Consider the following 24,128-nt stretch of genomic DNA (forward strand, 5'->3'; position numbering starts at 1 on the left):
TTATTACTATCACTTGGGGTTTTCTCCAGGTTGTTTGTATTTTCCTGGTATTTTATGGCACTTTCAAAACTGATTATACATAGATTCTGTCAAAAAGCATTAAATATGACTGATTTTCTAAATATTTACAAAAATATTTTGCTCACTTTTAATGGTCGTAAACTTTCTGTTGCCCTCTTCCAAATTTTCATACGGAAATATCTCTTTAAATATTTTGAATGAAAATTTCTTTGAGGTCTCCCCCAAACCTCCAATATCTGGTTAGCAGTTGCTTACAAAAACAGCACTTTTCTTTTAAAACATCCATTTTCTTCAAATTTCTAACACAATTTTGTGGTCTTCAATGGAGATGAAAGCCATGAGTCAAATTCCTCTTCAATGTGTCACATGTTGGTGTGCCCTGCCTCAGTGTGGGACATTAAGGAGAGGGTTAACATCCGCAGTCACCCACAGGCCTTGGTTTGCCGTGACACTGTGGAAACTACCGTGGTGCCCCCTGCCTGACCCTTCTCTGCTGCCCTGCAGTGTTGAACTGCACCCCTAACACTCTCCCTACAGTTTTGAACAGTTTATTAGGTGATAGGCAAAACCAGTGCATAGAGAGACGTCCCTTCCTTGTCCCAGTGGCCCACCAAGCCCCAGAGGGATGCTCAGCCCCAGATTGGTCAGCAAGACCAGCTCACTCACCCTTGTGATGGGCGACCATGGCCGGTATTCGGACATCGTCATAGGACCTCCCGTCAGTGATGAGGATCATTAATTTCCTCTTGTTGGGCTTGGACTTCTTGAAGAGCTGCTCCAGGGCGTAGTTGATGGCAGCCCCCGTGCTGGTCCCACCACTCCAGTACCCCACTCTCTTGATGGCGTTGAGGACGTCAGGCTTGGTGCTGTACATGTCGAACCCAAACTCCAGCCGCTGCTCGTAGGTGTACTGCACGGCCCCGATCCGCGTGTCCGTGTCGGAAATCTCAAACTCTTTGCTGAGGTTGGCCACAAACTGGAGAACCGTGCGGAAGTTGCCCGTCCCTACGCTGCTGGAGCCGTCAATGATGAAGCCAATGTCGGCTGAGTTTAAGCAGGTCTTGCTGCAGGCCAGTCGGTCGGTGTCACAGACCCGCTTCACCAGGGGCTGCACGGTCTTGTGGAGGCTGAACCAGTTCTGCACATTGAGCGAGTAGAAGCCGTTTGTTCTGCACACAGCCTGAAAGACAGGGGGAGGCCACCCGCCAGGTCAGGGCCCTGGCCACGACCCCTTGCCACGACCCCTGACCCCCAGGGCGGGTGAAGGAGCTGGCAGATGCTTGTTTTCTGCACCAGGCCACCTAATGCTCTCTCTCCATCTCGGTTCACCCAGTCAGGTGCCCACCGGGGCAGAGACCCGTCAAGTTATCCCTGGACTCACTCCCACGCCCTCAGCCAGGTCTCTGCTTTTGTGGAGAGCCGTCAGTCAAGCAAATCCACAGGGAGAGGGGAATCACTGGTTTCAGCTTCATATTTATGCCTCTTCAGGCCCCTCTGTTCATTTGTACTGGCAGCCAGCCATGAAGTTGGCATTGGTGGGCATCAACCCAGGAGAGATTAAAGAAAGCTTTTGTTCTGATTGGGAAAACAAAAGGCACACATGAGACATAGCTAAAGAATTGTTTCCAGAGCAGCCCTGCATCCACCAGGAAGGGGGTTCCACACGTGTCAGACACCACGCTAGATGTTCTTAGATTATCTCACTAACCCCCAACCTTAACCCTACAGGGTGGAATTATAGCCCCCTTGTCATGAAGGAACAAACTGAGGACCAGCTGTGAAGTGACATCCCTTGAATCCTTGAGGCCGGAACACAAATCTGTCTGCTCGTAGAACCCAAGCTCTGTCCTCCGGACAACCCTGCCTCCAGGCAACTTAATATTTACTTGTGCCCAAGTTTGTTCCAGAAAAAAACTCAAGGCACCTGCAAATAAACATTGAGCAAGCTGGTCGGTGTGCTCCTGGAAGTGACCGTTTCCCCCTTGCCGCTGCCTCTCTGGGGGGCGGGGTGGGTGTGCGTGGGTCACAGAGAGAATCACAGACCTGATGGCTACGATCGAAGGTGTATAATTAAAACATTATTTTAAGACAAGAAATGACTTTAAAATGTCCTAGGAAATATACTTTAATTGGTTTGTAAAAACCTAATGGGGTTCATAAAACTTTCCATGGCTTAGGTGGCATATGAGATGGGTGTTGAGGCTGAGCTGAGTTGTAGCCAACGGATGGAGAGGAGGGATTCCCCACCAGGCAGCCTGAGTAAGTCACAGCAGGACACCAGGTGGCTGGAGCTAGGAAGATGCGCCGGGAAGCTGGTTAGGACCACACTCCAGAAGACCTTGGGAATAATAGGGAATAATGAAGGATTTGAAGCAAGGACCCCACAGGACTGGAAAAACTCTTCATAAACATGAGCTTCATTGTGAAATCTAAACTGGAGAGACCCAGGAGGGAGAAATAATAGATGTAAAGTAGTAGCTTGAACTGGGGAGGTGGCATTGGGCATGGGAAAGAGTGGGCAGATGTGAGATACGTGACATGGGAGATGACAGGGTGTCCTGGGGTGACTCTGGGTGTCTGAGACAGCTGTGGGGCCCGTAATGTACAGTCCAGAGGAGGAAAGAATTTGGGTGGGAAAGATGATGCACTTGGCATTTTGCATGTAACTGTTAAGGTTCTTGGGGACAGCGGGTGGAGACTAGTCAATCAGCTGGAAACAAATGGCTATTGAGCTCCGGAGAGACCAGGGAGGGAGACATATGAGTGTGTCATTGCCTGTGAGCGAAGGCTGAAGCTGTGACCCTGGGAGAGGTTCTGGAGGGAGAAAACCTAGTGAGAGCAGAGGAGAGGGCCAAGAACTGAGCCCTGGGGAAGTCTACACTTAGGGTACAAGACGGAAAAGAGGAGAGAGCAAATGAAGTAAGAGCCACACCGTGTCCTAGAGGTTAAGGGAGACGAGAATTTCAAGGACAATGAAGTGCAGGATTCGTGCAGGGAGCTGAGCCCTAGTAGATCTGGAGACGCAGAACACTAAAGCTGGCGGGCATCCCCCCACCCCTCCTCCTATCCTCTTCCTTTCCTTTTTTTTTTTTTTTCTTTTTTATCATCTTTAATTTCTTTCATCAGTGTCTTATAGTTTTCTGCATACAGGTCTTTTGTCTCCCTAGGTAAGTTTATTCCTAGGTATTTTATTCTTTTTGTTGTAATGGTAAATGGGAGTGTTTCCTTAATTTCTCTTTCAGATTTTTCAACATTAGTGTATAGGAATGCAAAAGATTTCTGTGCATTAATTTTGTATCCTGCTACTTTACCAAATTCATTGATTAGCTCTAGTAGTTTTCTGGTGGCATTTTTAGGATTCTCTATGTATAGTATCATGTCATCTGCAAACAGTGACAGCTTTACTTCTTCTTTTCCAATTTGTATTCCTTTTATTTCTTTGTCTTCTCTGATTGCCATGGCTAGGACTTCCAAAACTATGTTGAATAATAGTGGTGAGAGTGGACATCCTTGTCTCGTTCCTGATCTTAGAGGAAATGGTTTCAGTTTTTCACCATTGAGAATGATGTTTGCTGTGGGTTTGTTGTAGATGGCCTTTATTATGTTGAGGTAGGTTCCCTCTATGCCCACTTTCTGGAGAGTTTTTATCATAAATGGGTGTTGAATTTTGTCAAAAGCTTTTTCTGCATCTATTGAGATAATCATATGGGTTTTATTCTTCAATTTGTTAATATGGTGTATCGCATTGATTCATGTGCGTATATTGAAGAATCCTTGCATCCCTGGGATAAATCCCACTTGATCATGGTGTATGATCCTTTTAATGTGTTGTTGGATTCTGTTTGCTAGTATTTTGTTGAGGATTTTTGCATGTATATTCATCAGTGATATTGGTCTGTAATTTTCATTTTTTGTAGTATCTTTGTCTGGTTTTGGTATCAGGGTGATGATGGCCTCGTAGAATGAGTTTGGGAGTGTTCCTTCCTCTGCAATTTTTTGGAAGAGTTTGAGAAGGATAGGTGTTAGCTCTTCTCTAAATGTTTGATAGACTCCACCTGTGAAGCCATCTGGTCCTGGACTTTTGTTTGTTGGAAGATTTTTAATCACAGTTTCAATTTCATTACTTGTGATTGGTCTATTCATATTTTCTGTTTCTTCCTGGTTCAGTCTTGGAAGGTTATACCTTTCTAAGAATTTGTCCATTTCTTCCAGGTTGTCCATTTTATTGGCATAGAGTTGCTGGTAGTAGTCTCTTAGGATGCTTTGTATTTCTGCAGTGTCTGTTGTAACTTCTCCTTTTTCATTTCTAATTTTATTGATTTGAGTCCTCTCCCTCTTTTTCTTGATGAGTCTGGCTAATGGTTTACCAATTTTATCTTCTCAAAGAACCAGCTTTTAATTTTACTGATCTTTGCTATTGTTTTCTTTGTTTCTATTTCATTTATTTCTGCTCTGATCTTTATGATTTCTTTCCTTCTGCTAACTTTGGGTTTTATTTGTTCTTCTTTCTCTAGTTCCTTTAGGTGTAAGGTTAGATTGTTTATTTGAGATTTTTCTTGTTTCTTGAGGTGAGATTGAATTGCTCTAAACTTCCCTCTTCGAACTGCTTTTGCTGCGTCCCATAGGTTTTGGGTCATCGTGTTTTCATTGTCATTTGTCTCCAGGTATTTTTTGATTTCCTCTTTGATTTCTCCAGTGATCTCTTGATTATTTAGTAATGTATTGTTTAGCCTCCATGTGTTTATGTGTTTTACGTTTTTTTCCCTGTAATTCATTTCTAGCCTCATAGCGTTGTGGTCAGAAAAGATGCTTGATACGATTTCAATTTTCTGAAATTTACTGAGGCTTGATTTGTGATCCAAGATGTGATCTATCCTGGAGAATGTTCCGTGCACACTTGAGAACAAAGTGTAGTCTGCTGTTTTTGGATGGAATGTCCTATAAATATCAATTAAATCTATCTGGTCTCTTGTGTCAGCTGTTTCCTTATTTATTTTCATTTTGGATCATCTGTCCATTGGTGTAAGTGAGGTGTTAATATCCCCCACTATTATTGTGTTACTGTCGATTTCCTCTTTTATAGCTGTTAGCAGTTGCCTTATGTATTGAGGTGCTCCTATGTTGGGTGCATATATATTTATAATTGTTATATCTTCTTCTTGGATTGATCCCTTGATCATTATTTAGTGTCCTTCCTTGTCTCTTATAACATTCTTTATTTTAAAGTCTATTTTATCTGATATGAGTATTGCTACTCCAGCTTTCTTTTGATTTCCATTTGCATGGAATATCTTTTTGCATCCCCTCACTTTCAGTCTGTATGTGTCCCTAGGTCTGAAGTGGGTCTCTTGTAGACAGCATATATATGGGTCTTGTTTGTGTATCCATTCAGCCAGCCTGTGTCTTTTGGTTGGAGCATTTAATCCATTCACGTTTAAGGTAATTATCGATATGGATGTTCCAATGACCATTTTCTTAATTGTTTTGGGTTTGTTTTTGTAGGTCCTTTTCTTCTCTTGTGTTTCCCACTTAGAGAAGTTCCTTTAGCATTTGTTGTAGAGCTGGTCTGGTGGTGCTGAATTCTCTTAGCTTTTGCTTGTCTGTAAAGCTTTTGATTTCTCCATCGAATCTGAATGAGATCCTTGCTGGGTAGAGTATTCTTGGTTGTAGGTTCTTCCCTTTCATCACTTTAAGTATATCGTGCCACTCGCTTCTGGCTTGTAGAGTTTCTGCTGAGAAATCAGCTGTTAACCTTATGGGAGTTCCCTTGTATGTTATTTGTCGTTTTTCCCTTGCTGCTTTCAATAATTTTTCTTTGTCTTTAATTTTTGTCAATTTGATTACTACGTGTCTTGGTGTGTTTCTCCTTGGGTTTATCCTGTATGGGTCTCACTGCGCTTCCTGGACTTGGGTGGCTATTTCCTTTCCCATGTTAGGGAAGTTTTTGACTGTAATCTCTTCAAATATTTTCTTGGGTCCTTTCTCTCTCTCTTCTCCTTCTGGGACCCCTATAATGCGAATGTTGTTGTGTTTAATGTTGTCCCAGAGTTCTCTTAGGCTGTCTTCATTTCTTTTCATTCTTTTTTCTTTATTCTGTTCCACAGCAGTGAATTCTACCATTCTGTCTTCCAGGTCACTTATCCGTTCTTCTGCCTCAGTTATTCTGCTATTGATTCCTTCCAGTGTAGTTTACATTTCAGTTATTGTAGTGTTCACCTCTGTTTGTTTGTTCAATTCTTGTAGGTGTTTGTTAAACATTTTTTGCATCGTCTTGATCTTTGCCTCCATTCTTTTTCTGAGGTCCTGGATCATCTTCACTATCATTATTCTGAATTCCTTTTCTGGAAGGTTGCCTATCTCCACTTCATTTAGTTGTTTTTCTGGGGTTTTATCTTGTTCCTTCATCTGGTACATAGCCCTCTGCCTTTTCATCTTGTCTATCTTTCTGTGAATGGGGTTTTTGTTCCACAGGCTGCAGGATTGTAGTTCTTCTTGCTTCTGCTGTCTGCCCTCTCTCTTCCTTTCCTTTTTAAACCTGGGGTCCTGTCTTTGGAGGAAGGTTTATGTGGGGTCCCACTGTACAAAATATACAAAAAATGGGCTGCTTTGGGGGGATGGGTGTGAGGGCCTGGATCCCCATCTGTTCTGCTCCCATCTCCTGCCAGGCATTTCTGCAGAACGGAGGGGCAGCTGAGTTTGAAATCCTGATCTCCCTGACTTGATTCAATACCTTTTTCTTGTTTATCAGATTAGTCAATTTGCAGTGCATATGTGCCCGTGTGCATGCTCGTGTGAAGGCTTGCTGGGCTGCCCACTTGAGGGCCCCTGGGGCTATAGGAGGAGCTCAGGGGAGCCTCTACTGTGAGACCTTGGGGACCCTGCTCCTCCCAAGGTGCTGATGCTGGGCCTCAGTTCATCAGGTACATGGTGGTGGTCGTGGGGTGGGGGGTTGCTTTGAGAGGATAACTGCAGGTTCCAGACTTACTAGTCTCTCACTGGAGGCCCTCCTGCCTAGAAATGAGCTTAACACCCATTTGAAGGAAAAAGAGACACAGCCTGGATGGCTGTTACAGCTTTGCAAAGTGCAGGGAATTCTGATGTTGGGTGGGTCTCCCACTCACATACCTTGTTTGCAAAGTTGGGCTCTAGCACGTACTGCTTCTCATTTTCAGAGGCACCTTCCATGGTGATGAAGAAAATGTTGATTCCTGACTCTCTTGCAAACCTTGATGCCTCCTCCACCTTGTCCGTGGGCCAGCCGTCCACCATCACCACGGCCACGTTGGGAGCACCGCCTCTGTTTCCATTAGATTTGGAAAAGAATTTCTGAGTCACAAAGGAGATGGCCCGGCCTGGAAGAAAAAGAAAACTCGTGCTTGGAGTGATCATGGAACTGATCATAGCAGCATAAAGAGATGCAGAAAAATACTCATTCCCTCCCTTGTTGGCTTGTTTTCTTTTTGAATCACATTTACTAGTTTTAGGCGTACAGTTCAGTGGTATTAAGTGCACTCACAATATTGTGGAACCATCAACACTAGCCGTTTCCCTCCCATTTCATTTTAAGCCTTTAACTTCTAATTCTCTTATTTTTTTTTTTTAAAGTTTTACACCATTTGAGGCAACCTGGATGGACCTAGAGATTATCATATGAAGTGAAGTAAGTTAGACAAAGACAAATATTATATGATATCACACGTGGAATCTAAAAAATAATACAAATGAATCTATATACAAAACAGAAACAGATCAGACATAGAAAACAAACTTATGATTACCAAAGAGGAGAGGGAATGGGGGGAGGGATAAATTAAGAGTATGGGATTAACAGATGCTAACTATTATTCATAAAATAGATAACAAGGATTTACTGTAAAACACAGGGAACAATATTCAATATCTCGTAGTAACCTATAATGGAAAGTAATCTGAAAATATATATAACTGAATCACTTTGCTGTACACCTGAAACTAACTTAATATTGTAAATCAACTGTACTTCAATTTTAAAAATTAAATTCAAAAAATAATAAAAGTTTTAAAGACCAGCAAGCAGGTGAGAAAAACTTTCATAGGAACAAAAGTGTCCGTTCTTTGCCTGGGTGCTGGAGCCAACCTCACTAAGCCCCTGCGCCATTTCCCAGAGTGTGGGGTGGGGGGAGCTGAAGTGACGGGAGCCTCTCCTTGGGCTGTGGCGGCTTGGGGTGAGCCTGGTGCTCCAGCAGTCGCTGGGTGAGGAAGGCTATATTCTGGGTTCAGTGGAATTTTGTGCCCAGTTCCAGCAGGGGCACAGGTCTGGCTGGCTCGGGATGAGCTGCACTCACTAAGAACTAAGAGAAGTGTTCTAGCCTGGCTATGCCGCCTACCGGCCATGTGGGCCTGGGCAGGTCACTTGGGGCCTCTGGGTCTTGGTTTCCATGACGACAACCTGCCTCAGCTGAGAGCAAAGGTTGAGAGGGATAGCACAGCCTCCCAGCATGGCTTTCTCAAGCATATACTTCACACTGTCTAGGGTCTCATGAAATTTTTTGGAATCAAGGAGGGTGATCAACTGTCCCAGTTTTCCGGGACTTTCCCAGTTTTAGTACTGGAAGCCCCATATGCCCCTGGGCAAACTGGGATGACTGGTCACCCTAGAGTCAGCATAGCTGCATATAGTAAGGTAGGGCTCTTAAGCTGGGCTCTGTGAACCCCTGGGGCACTGGGGGTGAGTACCCACAAATCCCCTGAATTTATACACAGTATTTTGTGTATATAAGTATTTATTTGGGTACAAGGGTCATAGCTTTCAAAGGGGTCCTCAATCAAAATAAAAGTTAAGAGCTACCTTATTAAGACATTAGGGTTAATGACATTACACTCAATGCTTCTTTGGTTTTGGCCAGCATCCTGGCTCCACTGGCTAGTATAATCTTACCTGTCAAATGAAAGGATCAAATGGTTACATACTCAGTTGCTGGAGAAATGTCTCGGAGAACCCATGTGAGCTGGCTGCATAGAACATAGTCGTTAAGGGAAACGTTGGCTGCTGAGAACTGCTTTCACAGCCAGGGCTGATTTCCCTCAAGGCCCAAGGCACCCAGCAGTCCCCCCCACAACCCTGGTTTAATGTTAACTGCCTGTAGACAGAGCACAGGGAGCCATCAGAAGATCACCTTGACCTCACCAATCTTAAATTTGGAGGTCATGGTCAATTTGTGCTCAATACATATTCCATCCACCTTCCAGCATGTCTTGAAAGCAGAGGCTGGAAATCTGAAAACTACGTTGTTGAGACTTCCTTGCAGCTAGTTCTGGATTTGTTTTAGTTTCATGAAATGATACACATGAGATTTGATTCTGCTATTTCTGCTGACAAGTCTGTAGAGTGTTTGACTTCTCCAGGGAAGTGTTAGCAGAGGCGCCTATGTTTGGGTCACCAGCTTCCTTGGTGTTGAGAATGTAGGGTGCAGAGCATTCACTTTGTGGCTGTGAATGGAGCAGGCAAGGCATGGTTTTGGAGATGGCAGCTATAGCAGAAACTTCCTGATCATGGTGGCTTCCTGGTTGAAGCAGATTCCTAAAGAAGCTGTGGTGGCAGAATTGAGAAAGCAATTTCCTGATCTTGGAAGAGGTACAGCTCCTTGGAAGTCCTGGTTCTGCAGGAAGCCTTTGGAAGCCATCTCCGAAAGCTCAGCCTAGAGTCCATTTCTTCAGTAATTCTCAAAACCATTTAATACCCTGAAATAAATCCCTTTCTGCTTAAACCAGCTGGAATGGGTTCAGTTCTCTAAACCTAAACCCAGATCAATACAGGGCAGAGATAGAACATGTTACCCACTGAAAGAAGGTATGCTGATTTTATTAATCCCATCAAAGAAACAGAATGTCTTCTGAAGTTTTAAAGTTTTTATTTTTATTTTTATTTTTTTTTAATTAATTAATTAATTTATTTATTTATGGCTGTGCTGGGTCTTCGTTTCTGTGCGAGGGCTTTCTCCAGTTGCGGCAAGTGGGGGCCACTCTTCATCGCGGTGCGCAGGCCTCACTATCGCGGCCTCTCTTGTTGTGGAGCACAGGCTCCAGACGCGCAGGCTCAGTAATTGTGGCTCACGGGCCTAGTTGCTCCGCGGCATGTGGGATCTTCCCAGACCAGGGCTCGAACCCATGTTCCCTGCATTAGCAGGCAGATTCTCAACCACTGCGCCACCAGGGAAGCCCTAAAGTTTTTATTTTTTAAACAATTCTTTTTAAAAGTTTTAAATTTTATTTATTTTTGGCTGCGTTGGGTCTTCGTTGCTGCACGTGGGCTTTCTCTAGTTGCGGCGAGTGGGGGTTACTCATTGCAGTGCGCCGGCTTCTCATTGCAGTGGCTTCTCTTGTTGCGGAGCACGGGCTCTAGGCGCGTGGGCTTCAGTAGTTGTAGCACACAGGCTCAGCAGTTGTGGCTCGAGGGCTCTAGAGCGCAGGCTCAGTAGTTGTGGTGCACGGGCTCAGTTGCTCTGCGGCATGTGGGATCTTCCCGGAACAGGGCTTGAACCCGTCTCCCCTGCATTGGCAGGCAGATTCTTAACCACTGCGCCACCAGGGAAGCCACTGAAGTTTTAAAGTTTTACTCCATGATACATTACTGGAATTTCACTGATCTAAGTATTAAATTGAAAACAAATCAGACATCAATTCTATCATGTTCCTGATGAGGTACTACTGATTTGGTGTCTTGGATAGCAGTGACTTGGCCAGTGTGTATTTAGACTTGTTCAGAGATCAAAGGCTCTTCATTCGCCAGATACTAATATACTGGTCTACAGAGACAAACACTGAGGTGGAGAGGGAAATAATTAATCAGGTTTACTGTAATTTTGAAGATGATCCTTCAAAGATAGTTCTATTCCCTGTGCATACTCCATGTCAAGCAACTGTGGCTCACTTCTCCATTTCCCTGGATTGCGATGGTACAGACAGGTTCCCCAAGAAGTGGACAGCCTTCCCAGTGCCCCCAAAACCAGACCACCATTTATAAATTAGTACGCTGGCATGGGCTCATTGGTGGCCTTTGAACTTGGTTAGTGTGAAAGTGTTTCCTAATGCCTGGTCACCTCTGGGGAACTGATAAAACGGAGTTTCTGGATCTGCCCCATTGAGGACTAGATCTTGACCTTGGAATTCTGGTACCCCACTGCCACCCCATCCCATCACCACCACCAAGGATCAGATAGAGATTCAGCCTGAAGCAAAGACCATGTCTCTTTTTACACAGTTATTACTATAACAGGAACTGATTAGAAAAAGACTCCCAAGGGGCACTGTGGAGCTTCCTGAATGGAACTGGTTACAAATGTTACTTATTTTTATTAAAAAAAAAAAGTTTTTACAAAATATAATGAAAAGTAGTTGATGACTCGGAGAACAGTCGGGATAGTCATGATTGCAGTTCTACTTGTCCTGAAGAAAGCTGCCATACTGAGGAACCAGGCGTGCTAGAACTCTCCAGCATGTGTGTGGTAATGATTTTTGCCCCCTGAATCCATGATAATACTTGAGGAAAGATACAGATATTGTGTGAGTCATTTCTTGATGGATTATTTTGATTCTTTCCTTTTTCTATCTAGCATGTTAGCAGACGACCACACAGAAAGAGAACCATGGTAGCAAGAAGATCGGCATCCGGATCACATACCTACATTAGAAAGCCCTCCTCTCTGGGTAATTTTCTCTATGGCTGTCTTCAGATCCCGGGAATTCATGTGAGTCTTGAGATTAAACTGGGTAACAGGGTTGTCTCTGAAGATTCAGAACAAGAAATAAAAATTAGCTGGTAAGTTATTACACTTTGCGGAAAGCAGAAATCAGAGCTGATTGTTTTAGATATGAACAGAATGGAAGCTGCTTCAAAGGCTTAAGCTGGTGTTTATAAAATGCCCCACTGTGGACAGAAGTAATGGGAGGACTGGGTCCTCCGCAGTGTGTGTAGAGAAAATCGGGCTGTTTCAGGGCTCCGAAGGCATGGGTTCTAGTTTTGACTATGCTGTTTCCTAGCTGTGTGACCTTGAGAAGTCATCTAACTTCTCTGGGCCTCAGTTTCCTCATCTAGATAAAAATCAAGATCATGACGTTTATGTTGTTAAAGAGCAGGACTGTTGTCCAGTGGGATTTTGCAAATGTCAGGATGTCCCCAGGCCGCCCCAGACTCTCCTTTCCAGGAAGAGGGTCTCAGCTGATAGCCACCCCCGGGTTACCCCAGCACTGGAACTGCATCTTAACAGACGTGTCAAGGAGAAGACATCCCTTCATCTTTCTCACTCTGTGGCTCCTGTGACTGGGTGAGAATTATTCAAATCTTACCCGGAAGGTCAACATCTATTTTATTGACGCCTGAAAAAGGTTAGCTGCAGAGGAGTTGGAGTGAATTAAGTGGAGAAACAGAATGAGAACCCTTCTCTAGAGCAGAGTCTCCTTGGGTAACAGGCTTGGGAGCAGCTGAGCAGGGGGTGTGGAATACCTTTCGTGACCAGGTGGAAGGTGTGTCTGGAGGGACGAGGGCTCCGTGGGGTGGACGTGTGTGGTCACACTCAGGATGAAGTGGGGATGCACAGTGAAATCCCATCTCTCGAAGCACTGACACTCAGCCACTGGCAGCGCTTCGTGCAGGTGTGACCTCTAAGGTCACACGGAGCCCCAGACTCCAAAAGCGCCTGCACTTGCTTCAATGCTCTGACGCTGCTGTCTTGAAATTCTTAATACTTTTTGAAAATGTGGAACTGCAAATTACGTAGCTCGTCCTGGCTGCAGATTACTGAGTCTTCAAGGAGAGGAAGAAGGAGACCTTTAAAAGCAGTCTTTCCATAAACACCTGGAGTAGATCCAGGAAGAAGCAGGTTTTGACAGTTTCAGGTGGGAATTCCCGGGCCCTACAGTGGATTCTCAGCCAGTCCTTTGGGGAACCTGGCAGTGCAGTCACCAGGAAGCCAGTTCCCCAGGACCCGAGAGGAGACATCCTCTGCCTCCCTCCCCTCCCCTGCTCCGACCCTATTATCCGACCCTCCTAGCTATCACAAGGTGATCTATGTCGGAGGAGAGTTCGGAAAGAGGCTGGAAGGATGCCCCTCTGTCCTCCATCTCATTAGTGAATATGAGGGACACAGGCTGGTTCTTAGGCAAAACCAAAGCAAACTGCCCAGAAGTCTGCTTCTCTAAGCGAGAGGTGATGTGAAACTGGGAGGACCAACTACCTTCAGCGAAGACAAGGAAAGTTTAAGACAAGCTCAACTAGGGTGGGTGTTGGGGAAAAATCCAACCAGATGAAAAGCCACCAGGTGAAAACCAAGTTCTAGTTTAGGATTAAACACAAACGAACAACAACAATAAAGCAAAGTGCAGAACGGGGAAATGTGGGCATTCTGGCTGAGCTCGACCTCACCATCAAGCCACATGCGAAGGCTGCGAACCGAACCGAGGCTGCTTTAACACACCCCACTGCTCAGGGCCCAGGGAGGGGGAATCACAGGGAAGGAACTCTAGTACTTTCACAGTTAGTCTTCTTTCCCTTGGGGCTCCAGGGCTTTCCGGTTTCTATTCTCACAGATCAATTTCAGTAACTGCTGTACTTGCCCCCTGGCCATCTAGGCTCAAAACCTGGACCCCATCTTTACTTGCTCAGTCATAGGACCCATGGGACCTGTCAGGCACATCTCCTAAGTTCCTCTATCTGGAGCACTTGCTTTTATCCTCTCCTCTGTGTTTCTGGGCAACCCTCTGAGTTCAGGCCCCCTTACTTCTTGCTGGTTCTATTATGAGTCTCTATGGCAGTCTCTGCAATGCTGGGTATATGCCTGTCTGCTAGAGAACCCTTCCTCATGTTCAGCTCTGACTGTAAAACTTGGCTCAAAATCATCCGAGACTCCTATTGTTAAACTTCATATTTTGCCTTTCAAAGCCCATCCGTAACTTGATTCCAACCTAGCAGGCTCATACCGTTCTCTCTCTCACTCTCACCTATATTCTACTTAGAACGAGCTACTCACTATTTCCTGGTTTTCTAGCCCTGTGCCTTTGCTCATCGGTTCCCTCATCTGGGAAACCCCAATTGTGCCCACCCTCCAAGCTCCAGCTACCTGTCTCCCTGGGCCCCGACCCCAGCTGACAACCTCTGTACCTGCTTCCTCTAGCTCACGACACCTCGCACAGTATGTGGTACCTGCAGGCACTCCATTAACAGTATCAGAGAGACATACATTTCTTCTTTCCTCTTCTGTGCATCTCTACCTCTAAATGCTGGTGTTCCCGGCAGTTCTATCTCCCTCATGCATCCCTTCTTAATTTATGCACAACCCTGGGGGATCTCATCAACTTCAGCCAGAACCTGGGGTTCACCGACCATTCATATGCCAACAGCTGTTTCGTGCACACTGGTCGGTCCTCTCTCTTGAACCTCAGAATAAATAAAAAGGCTTCCATACATCTGGAATACTTCCATACATCTGTGGTCCCTGGTGTGGTCCACAGGCTCCTTGGCTTTGATATTTCCAAAACTGAAGTCAATTATCTTCCATATCTGCTCCATCAAACCACCCACATCCCCTTCTGTAGTCCCTCTTCTGACTCATCAAGTCATCCCAGCAATATGCATTCCTGTCAGACCAACCTCTTAAATATTTCCTGTGTCTCTCTCATCCTTTCCATCCTCAAGTTTGGACTATGATCTTCTCTTTCCTGAACTACGGCTATAGCTTCCTACCTGGTCTTCCTGCACCACAGTGGCCTCTGCAGAGGATGTTTTATCCAACAGGTGCTAAGTGCCTATCAGAGGTGGATTAACTTGGATGCTAATGATACTTCTTCCAAGGGGCCTAATTTTGTATTTGTAATTTTGTGTTATTTTTCTTAAGAGTCCCCAAGCTACATAAGCTTCAGACTCCCCAAAGTCTGGATCTACCCTTGGTAACCAAGGAATATGAACTTTTCAGGGACTGGAAAAAAAAAAAAGAATGAGTTAAAACAACAAAAGTATTATTAGCTAGAAAATAGAAAATTGCGAAATTGATATTGACAATAACAACTACGTAATTGTCTACCAAACATAATGTTATATATGCCCCATTAACTGGAAAATTTTTAACTCTACTTACATTTGAAAATGGTTTTGAGGCTAGATTTTCTCACTTTGAAAGATTTCCTGAGTGTGTCTGACGATTGTGAAGAAATCATAGCTGATCGTAAATTAAGCGTTGCTCATAGACAAATAATTTCAAAAGCAAAAATATAAAATTTTCTTTCAAAAGTGTTTACAGAAAAAGTATTTAAATGTGGAAGCTAATCACCTAGTCACATCCATAGTTTTCCCCTGCTCATGAGGCTGTCTGAATGTCGATCACTTCGTAGAGTGATGGATCACCTCTTTCCCATACTACATGTACTGTCAAGTCTTGTTATCTGCAATAGTTATGTTTTATAAAGTTGCTGCAAACATCAAATTAGCAAGTTCTGAGCCATTGCTCCTAGGGAAAATATGGGGTTATGTTCCTGTGGGCCTCTGGTGACATTTTCATCAATAGATCAGTATATAAACTTGTTTTATGTATGTTTCTGTTTCAAGGTACCCAATTTAATATATAAGTTTCTTACAAATAATTATATGCAAATTTTCCGTATAATGAAACACTAGCTGAGAAGGGTTTAACATTTCTTGACCGTGGGTAGTGCTACTGTAAATTTTTTGGCTTTCAGTCTCACAGTGCTATCCACTGTGCCTAAAAAAAAAAAAATCAGTCATCATTTCATGAATTCCTAACTTCAGCCACTTTTCCTTCTTTTCCATAGCTTCATCATGCATTATAGATATTAGGTACTTTAGCACTTTCTGGAGCAGATCAAATCTGTTGATCACACACAGATCAACAAATTTCCTCTCTTTTTTGCTGAATATACCAAGTCATCAATTCGTTATTATTGAACTCATGACCAACAGCACAATAAGTTGCCTGAAGGAATTTTATCTAACACCTGCAGTTTCTCCATAAGCACATCACAGCCTTCTTGTGCTTAGAACACTAGATCGCACTCCAACACTACACTTGGGGCCATTAAAAATAGTGAAATCACCAATGAGTGGCAGAAAAATGAGGTGCTAAATAGACTGTGAAAAGGACACTTGTTTACAGTACGAGCTGAAACTAGAAGGCAGAGCATCGCCCTGTTGAACCTCAGCTGGGAATGTTGTGTATTTCATACCGTCTCTGTGCATGTCCACACAACAACTGTGAAAGTGCCATAAGTATTGATTTTGGAGATACAAGTACATTTGAGGGAGTAGGTGAATTTGCAGATATGGGATCTGTAAATCATGAAGATTGACTGTAACCTACTTGTGAATAGGTGCTATGTCCCAGTATTTCCTATCCCTGGTGCTTAGCATACAAGGGGTAATAGAGAATTATGGAAAGGAAGGAAGGAAGGAAGGGAGGGAAGGAGGAAGCTCAGATGTCCTCTCCTCTCTTAGATCATCCCGGATAGAGCTGAATACTCCCCTCTGAGCTCCACACTCCACTCTCTTCCCCTATTACATCATAGCGGTAGATGACTCTATCTTCAGAAGCAGACAGATGAGCTATTCATATACCCAATGAATAGATGCTTTTCATTTTATTTAATGTTATTTCTTTTAAACATATCACCTCCCTTACTAGCTGGTGAAGTCCCGAAGAACAGAATCTCTATCACAGTTATTTATTTTTAATGAATTGAAAGGTTGGATCAGAGAACCTCTGAAACTCTCTCCAGTTGCTAAAATTACGATTAGGAGTAAAGCTGCAGAGCTCATCCGCCAAGGGACTTACAGGCAAATGTAATCAAACCACTTAGATGAATTTTACATTAGTATCCCCTGCAAATGGCATAGTGCTTAGACCGTGGTAAACACTCAATAAATCTTTGTTAAAATGTAATGTAATTAAATTATAGAAATGAATGGTAAGTCTTTAACCTGCAGACTGTGGCAGCTCTCAGTACCAGAGCACATGGGTGTATGTGTCCTTTTTTAGGATATATGGGCTGGTGGCCTTTTATTTAAAAGGCACCAGCCTAGGGGTAGGGATGTTTTAAATCAAAGGAGAACCTTTTTATTTAAAAAATCCCTACCCCTAGCCTGGTGCCTTTTTCAGAGATGAAGATTATTTTAAAAGTTCAAAGAGATGTGCCACTATATTTTAATGTAAGCAACCTTTTAATTTGTAATTTTATTAGAAGATCTCATTAAAGGAAAACACATTTTTTCCCTCAGTGATATCAAAGATTTCCTTTGAAAATAAGAGAAGAAAATAAAGATTTACAGCTCAAGGAGAAAATATCAAATTGTTCTATGTTTGGAAAAAGAGCTAAGGCTAATGAAGAGAAATGATAGGGAGCCAGCATTTGACTAGGCATAGAAAGGGATAATTCATGCAATAGGAAAGGACTATCCCGCAAGTGTGTGAGAAGAAAGAATGCCTGTTAGAGATGGGCACAGGTGATTCCTAGGAAGGCTGGGGCCTGGGGGCAGGGAACTGGACAGAGCATCTGTGTCTCCAGGCCTCCCTGATGACAAGTCTCACCTGAGGCACCCTGTTAAACTACACAGGTTACCAGGTCTCCTCCCAGCAGAAACTCAATTCAGTAGGTCTGGGCTGGGGGTAGGGATTTTTTTAAATAAGGGATCCAGATGAATCTCATCCTTGGGACAGTTTGGGAAGCCCTGGATTTTAGAGGACTTCTGAGGCCCTTTCAGTCCTAAGGTTCCCATTTGGTTGAAGTCCCAGAGTCTATTGGTTTACCCCATAACGCTTTGAGTCACATGGAGTGAGCCTCTCAAATGAATTTTTATGCCAGTAGAGACATATTAACTAACCATATTCCCTATAACAAGAACCTTTTGAAACTGTTTCCTACGACAAGATATCATCACCTTAAGGTTAAAATAAAATAACATGACTATCCTTAGCCTTTTAATTAATGCTAAAGTGTGATGATTTATGGACTTAGTCATTGAGATGAACCATGCCTGTGAACTCAGGAGGGTGTTCTAGGGTGACCCTGGTTGCCTAAGAACATGCTGCTGGCTGCAGGTCGGGTGGCAGACTTGTCCCTTGAGGGTATTACCTGCTCAGAGTGAAAATGATTCTGCCCTTCCCTACAAAGGACTTAGCATGGGGCCCAGGCCGACCTGCTGAGGGAATTAGCACAACTAGCCCCTTTTGAAAGGACACTGGCCTTTCTCACATTTCTTAGGATCAGAGGCGTGGAGCAGAGTCTTATAATCAAATTTTGTTTTTAGAGGAGTAGGGTTTTTTTCTTGGTAATTAGCAACAATAATTCCACCCCTCCACCAAAAACTAGAAAATGAATCTGCAAACGTCTTCCTGCTGGAGGAAATGTGGGTGAGTAATCTGCTGATCTAAGAATTACTCCGGAGCCAGGGGGCTGTCCGGCTTGCTGTCTGTTACCACGTCGCCGGGCTAGGTAAGTCCAGCGACACGGAATGTCTTGGCAACAGACACAGTGTTTGGTGCTTCCCAAACTTAGCCGTTTGGCCCGGTCGCCTGGGGATTTTGTTAAAATGTAGATTCTTTTTTTTTTTTTTTTAATTTATTTTTGGCTGCGTTGGGTCTTCCTCGCTGCGCATGGGCTTTCTCTAGTTGCGGCGAGCGGGGGCTACTCTTCATTGCGGTGCACGGGCTTCTCACTGCGGTGGCTTCTCTTGTTGTGGAGCACGGGCTCTAGGTGCGCGGGCTTCAGTAGTTGCAGCATGCGGGTTCAGTGGTTGTGGCTCGCAGGCTCTAGAGCTCAGGCTCAGTAGTTGTGGCGCATGGGCTTAATTGCTCCACAGCATGTGGGATCTTCCCGGACCAGGGCTCGAACCCGTGTCCCCTGCACTGGCAGGCAGATTCTTAACCACCGCGCCACAAGTGAAGTCCCTAAAATGTAGATTCTAACTCTGTAGGTTGGGTGCGAGGTCCGAGGTTCTGCCTTTCCAACAGCCTCCCAGGTGAGGCCGTGGATCACATTTTGAGTGGCAATGTCTTAGAGGATGCTGTAAGCATCAAGAAAATCAGCAGCGGGGCTGCCAGTGATAAGAGGAAGGGAGAAGAATAAATAAGAAGTCTGGAGCAGGCATAAGAAAGGCTGAGAGGAGGGAGGAGGATGGAGCTCCTGTAGCCCTAGGGTGGCAACCTGGCGGGGAGACAGGAGGGGCCCGGGACACAGCGTTCACCAGATGAGAGCACAGCCCCATGGGAATATTTGTGCCTTCACATTCTGGTTGTGCAACGGAATCACCTGGGGAGTTTTAAAAATGAATGACGCTTGGGTCCCACACTCAGAAATTCTGATTTAATCGATCTGAGGTTGGGTCTGGGCATTGGGATTTTCAGATGCTCCCCAAGTGGTTCTAATTTGCCTGGGGGTGGCCACCTGCTTCTCTAGCAGAATGGTCCAGGGGTCTAGGGAGAATGATCTCAGCATGGGTGGAGGGCACTGGGATAAGCCCTAGCGATGTGCGATGGGGGGTCGAGGGGAACCGTTGAGTAGAAGTGGTGCAAGTCGAGGGCAGCGTCCTCATTTCCTTTGTCCCTCTGGGAGAATCGCGTGGTGGGGAACAGGAAAAGCATAAGATTCTTGTGTGAGCTGTATTCCCAGCTCACTCAGCCTTGAGACGGTGTCCCCGAGGCCTGTGGTTTAAGGGTTCACCTGCCTTGAGAGAGGAGTGGCAGGGGGGTCTTTGCAAGTGCCATTAGGCCCTGGAGAGCCCTCTCAGGCAGTCAGGCGGCTGTTCCAGATCCTGTTGGTTCCTGTAAAGGCAGTGTAGGCTGAGGGCATGAGGAGAGGCTGGGGCAGGAGTTGGAGAGACCTGTGCTCGGCCAGGTGCTGCCCTCTCACCTGGGAAGCCGAGCTGTCCCTTGCCCTCTCGGGGAGGTGGCGATTCTCACCTTGGCTACAGATTGGAATTATAGATGAAAAGACCAGCTTCTGGGTATTTGCAGGATTCTGGTTTAATAGGGCTGGGATGGGGCCCAGGCATCAGCATCTCTAAAAGCTCCCCCTGGTGATCACAATGTGAAGTCGGGTCTGGGCACTCCCTTCCTGCTCTGAAGTCCTGAGGCGCTGAGACTTACAACTCCCGGCCCCCTCCAGCCAGGGCTCATGCCCCAGCCCCTCCCATCCCTTCCTTTGCTGCAGACTCAAGGAAATGTGACAGAATGGTCCTCCTTGCCAGGTGTATTAGTTGCCTATCTCAGTTGTAAACGTAGGGTCTTCAACAACACACTTATCAGTTTACAGCTCTGGAGGTCAGAAACCCGAATTGGATCTCCCTGGCAGGGCTCTGCTCCTTTCTGAAGGCTCTCGAGACAGTCATTGCCTTGCCTTTTTCAGCGTGCATTTCTTGGTCAGGGCCCCTTTCCTCCAGCTTCAAAGAAAGCTGTCGCACCTTTCTGACTAATCTTCCATAGTCACATCTCCCTCCAACTGATAATAGCTGGGAGAGGTTCTCTGCTTTTAAGGACTCAGCTGATTAGACTGGGACACGGGGTAATCCAGGACAATCTCCCCATCTCAGGGTCCTTGACTTTAACCACATCCACAGAGCCCCTCCTGCTCTGTGAGGTAACACATCCAGGGGTTCCAGACGTGGGCAGCTTTGCGGCCATTATTCTGCCCATCACACCAGACCCGACACCTCGTTTCTTCTCCCTCCTCTGGTTGCCCCACACTCAGTGGCTCAGCTGATCCATGGGAGCCTCTGGGCATCCTTCCTGCTTTGGGGGCAGGAAGGGAGGCTCAGCTGAGGGTGCGCAGTCAGGGCTGAGCTGGGTGGACTGTGAAGTAAAATAGTAAGGAGATGCAGCCCACCTCAGAACCAAAACACGGGGCGCCTGTCAGAGACCCATGAGCAAAGAAAAACGGATTTCACTTTGAAATGAAGAGAAACCGATATTTTGCTTTATTCTACAGCTGTTTTCCAATGTTGGTATCCTGGGGTTGATTACAAAGTTCAAAAGAACCTGTGCAATTCTGTTCCATTTATACTGAAATCAGGGACAAAAACAAAATCCTACGGAAGGTCCAGAGGGCATTTAGCCCCTGTGGATCCAGGTGGCAGCTAAAATGTGAGCTGCTTGTCTTCCTTATTCTGTTTGCTAGACTTCACCTAACAGCGACTTGCTCTGGCCATTCTTTCATCTGGCCTCTTAATGTTCCTGTTGGTCATAAGCGCAATCACGAGCATGTTGGCTGTTTAACTGTAAATCAGAACATGTGTGCAAGATGGGGGCTTGAGCCTTGGCCTTGTCTTCAGCAGTGTCTCTGTCCTCAGTTTGGTGGAAAGCCTCCATTATCAGGAGCTTTCTTGGCAGAGGAACAAAATCTTGAAGTCAATTTGGTTCGACATGTTAGGGATTAACCCAAGATTTAACATCTCTCCTCTCCCCAGTGGTCATGCATTTAGCTGTGTGTTCTTAGGGAAGTCACTCAACCTTTCTGCGTCTGTGTCATACGCTGCGTCTCTTACTGGAGGTGCGTGATGACTGTGGAAGGAACGCTGTGGTTGCTGAAAGGTTAACGCGGGCCTGGGCTCCGAGCCTCTGCAGGTGCGGCGGGGGGGATGTGGGAGAGGGAGCATGATGGCACCACGGGGGCTGAGGAGCTCCCCCTGGTCTGGACCAGAATTAGGAGCCCAGCCAGTGCAAGGGGGAAGTTACAGAGGAGCAGAAACCACGAGCCTGGCAGGGGATGATGCTGGGCCACTGAGGAGAGAGTGGAGTGGACAAGCAGAGAGACAAAGAGATGCAGGGAAAGGAGGACGGAGGGGATGACCAAGAATTGCCAGTCCTGTGACATCACTCTCCCTTCACCTGCCTGCCTGGGTTGGTTTTCTGTTTCCTGCACCCAAAATATCTTTGTGTAGGATGCTTACGGATCAGGATACAGAACGAGCATTTCGTACATCAGGTCATTTTTAGCCTTCTCGTATTTTTATTTCTTATTTGCCTTCTGTTTCCTGTTAATAGTATGAGTCTTCTAAATTTCCAAATTTAAAAGTCTAAGTTCTGCCTCAGCTCTAAGGAAAACCAAGGGAAGGAATCTTCTGGGGGGAGTCTCCCATGTGGACCCACGGCAGCAGTGACAGAGGGGAGAGGCCCGAGAGCAGGAGAAATTCAGAGCTCGGGAGTCCTCCAACCTTGGCCAGCTCCTTTCCAACCCCAGTCTCACCTTGAGTGCTCGTTCTTGCCAAGGTGGTCATTTCTTTTAGAGCCTTGTTTCCTCATTGTAACACGAGGAGGTGGAACCAGGAGCTTTCTAAGGCCCCATTGCTCTGTGATTCTGAGAGAGCAGGGCTGATTCCCTGTGGGTGTGAACTGGGCACTAGAATCCGGTAAGAACCCAAAGTACCTGTAGAGGAATCAGTTTCCCAGCCAGCCAAGCACTGGAAAGCCCTTTTCCAGAAACACTGGCCCCATGTCTGCATCGACCTCTGCCCCCATACACTTTCCTTCCCCACCCCCTGCCCTCTCTCGCACTAAGACCATTTGCTGAAGAAAGGACGGATGGGAGCCACCCAGGTGGCTGAAATAAAAGCAATTTCAGCTGGGTGTGTGGATTTCCCCTTCAGCCTCATCACACCTTCCTAATGCCTCTCTCCAACTGATTTTGTTCCCCGCATTCCCCTGACGGATGTATAACCTCTGTGCAGCCATCATTTCATTGCTGATCATTCACCCACCTAATCAGAACCTGAGGCTGGAAGGGAGAGGATGGTCACCCAGCATGTTCACCCAACATTCACTGATTGGATGTCTTCTGAGTACAGAGCCAGTCACTGAATTACAGAACATCAGGGCTGGCAGAGCCCTAATAAATCATCTGGTCCGACCGGCCTGTACTTTAGGGATGGCAGCTCTTACATGGAGAGGTTAAGTGACTTGCTTAGGGTCACACAGCAGAGCTAAGGCTAGAATTCAAGACGTCCTGTCACCAGTTCATTGTGCTTTCCACTCCACCCCGTGGCCGAAGGAGGGTGAAGATGATTGATTGGTTTGTATGAGCATAAAGTGAAGGAAAACAGACACATTTCCCTTAAGGGCTTTAAATTAATAAGGACCCTGGACGGAAAAAAAGATGAATAGGGAAGGCATTTTTAGAAAGTGACATTGGAAAGCATGGAGGTAAACTCTTCCCTGAAAATGGTGATGACATTAGGAACACGTGAGAGAAAATGTCTTTTTGAGAGGAAGGAGTCTTTATTGATTTTTTTCCTTCCCTGCTACATTTGTTCCTTAATCCATGTTCCCATCAGCACACAACACAATGCTCCTGCCATTTTTCTTTTCCTTGACATATTTATCACCTTATTTTCATATTCTCCTATAAACCTTGGTATACACAGCTTTTAAAGCAGCTATTTTTAATGCAAGATGACATACCAAGCTTTGAACCCCCCAATAAAACTGACCGGGAACATCTGGCACTAAAACGCTTACATTTCCTCCCCAGAGAAGCCTGCTATTCATCTGCTAACTTTAAAAAGTAACACAGGAATGAAAATAGGTTGACGTCTTGAAAACAAGAAAACAATGACCAAAACCACGTATTTTCCTATTTCAAGTTAAAATCCTCCAGAACATCTGACATTGAGAATTAACATGTGTAGCAATTGGTTATTTTCATATATTTGACTCTGACTATATACAAGTGCCACTTAGCTCTTTTCCTTCACAGAAATAGAAGATAGTGCTAAATATGTTATTGGAATTTAATTCTAAAAATACAATCATTATAGGTTCTTATGAAAATAAAGCATTTTATTTCTTTGGACATCTCAAAACTAAATATTCTAGTGTCTGTGACATAACAACCTTGGTTAAAATGCTGTTCTGGGATGTCCCCAGGAAACATTTGAAGGGACCGGAGACGGCCCCAGATGTTGTCAGGTGTGTGTTTTTTACTTTTCAGACTGTGGCTTCTGAGCAAGAGGTACCAAGGCCTAGGGTAGTGTCCAAGGCTGAGGCTAAGCTGCCGATCTGGGAGAAGGAGGGGCGGGTTGTGTCCGAGATCCTTTGTGGAAAGTGAGACAGTTATCCTGCCCTTAATGGCTCTTGATC

The 24,128-nt window shown here is 45.2% G+C and overlaps 1 protein-coding gene across 4 annotated transcripts in view; it reads right to left on the reverse strand.

Annotated features, from left to right (window-relative positions):
• The window catches only part of VIT (vitrin), a 147,664-nt gene that overhangs the window by 4,252 nt on the left and 119,284 nt on the right, over positions 1 to 24,128 (reverse strand). For all 4 annotated transcript variants that reach the window (XM_082427750.1, XM_082427747.1, XM_082427748.1 and 1 more), the window contains 3 exons: positions 11,681 to 11,784; positions 7,147 to 7,373; positions 688 to 1,201 (listed from right to left, as the gene is read on the reverse strand). In XM_082427750.1, coding sequence (XP_082283876.1) covers positions 688 to 1,201; positions 7,147 to 7,373; positions 11,681 to 11,784 — 845 coding nt within the window. The remainder of the gene's footprint in view (positions 1 to 687; positions 1,202 to 7,146; positions 7,374 to 11,680; positions 11,785 to 24,128) is intronic.

This window comes from Balaenoptera physalus (genome assembly GCF_965194825.1).
Source record: "Balaenoptera physalus genome assembly, chromosome: 15".
NCBI lineage: Eukaryota > Metazoa > Chordata > Mammalia > Artiodactyla > Balaenopteridae > Balaenoptera > Balaenoptera physalus.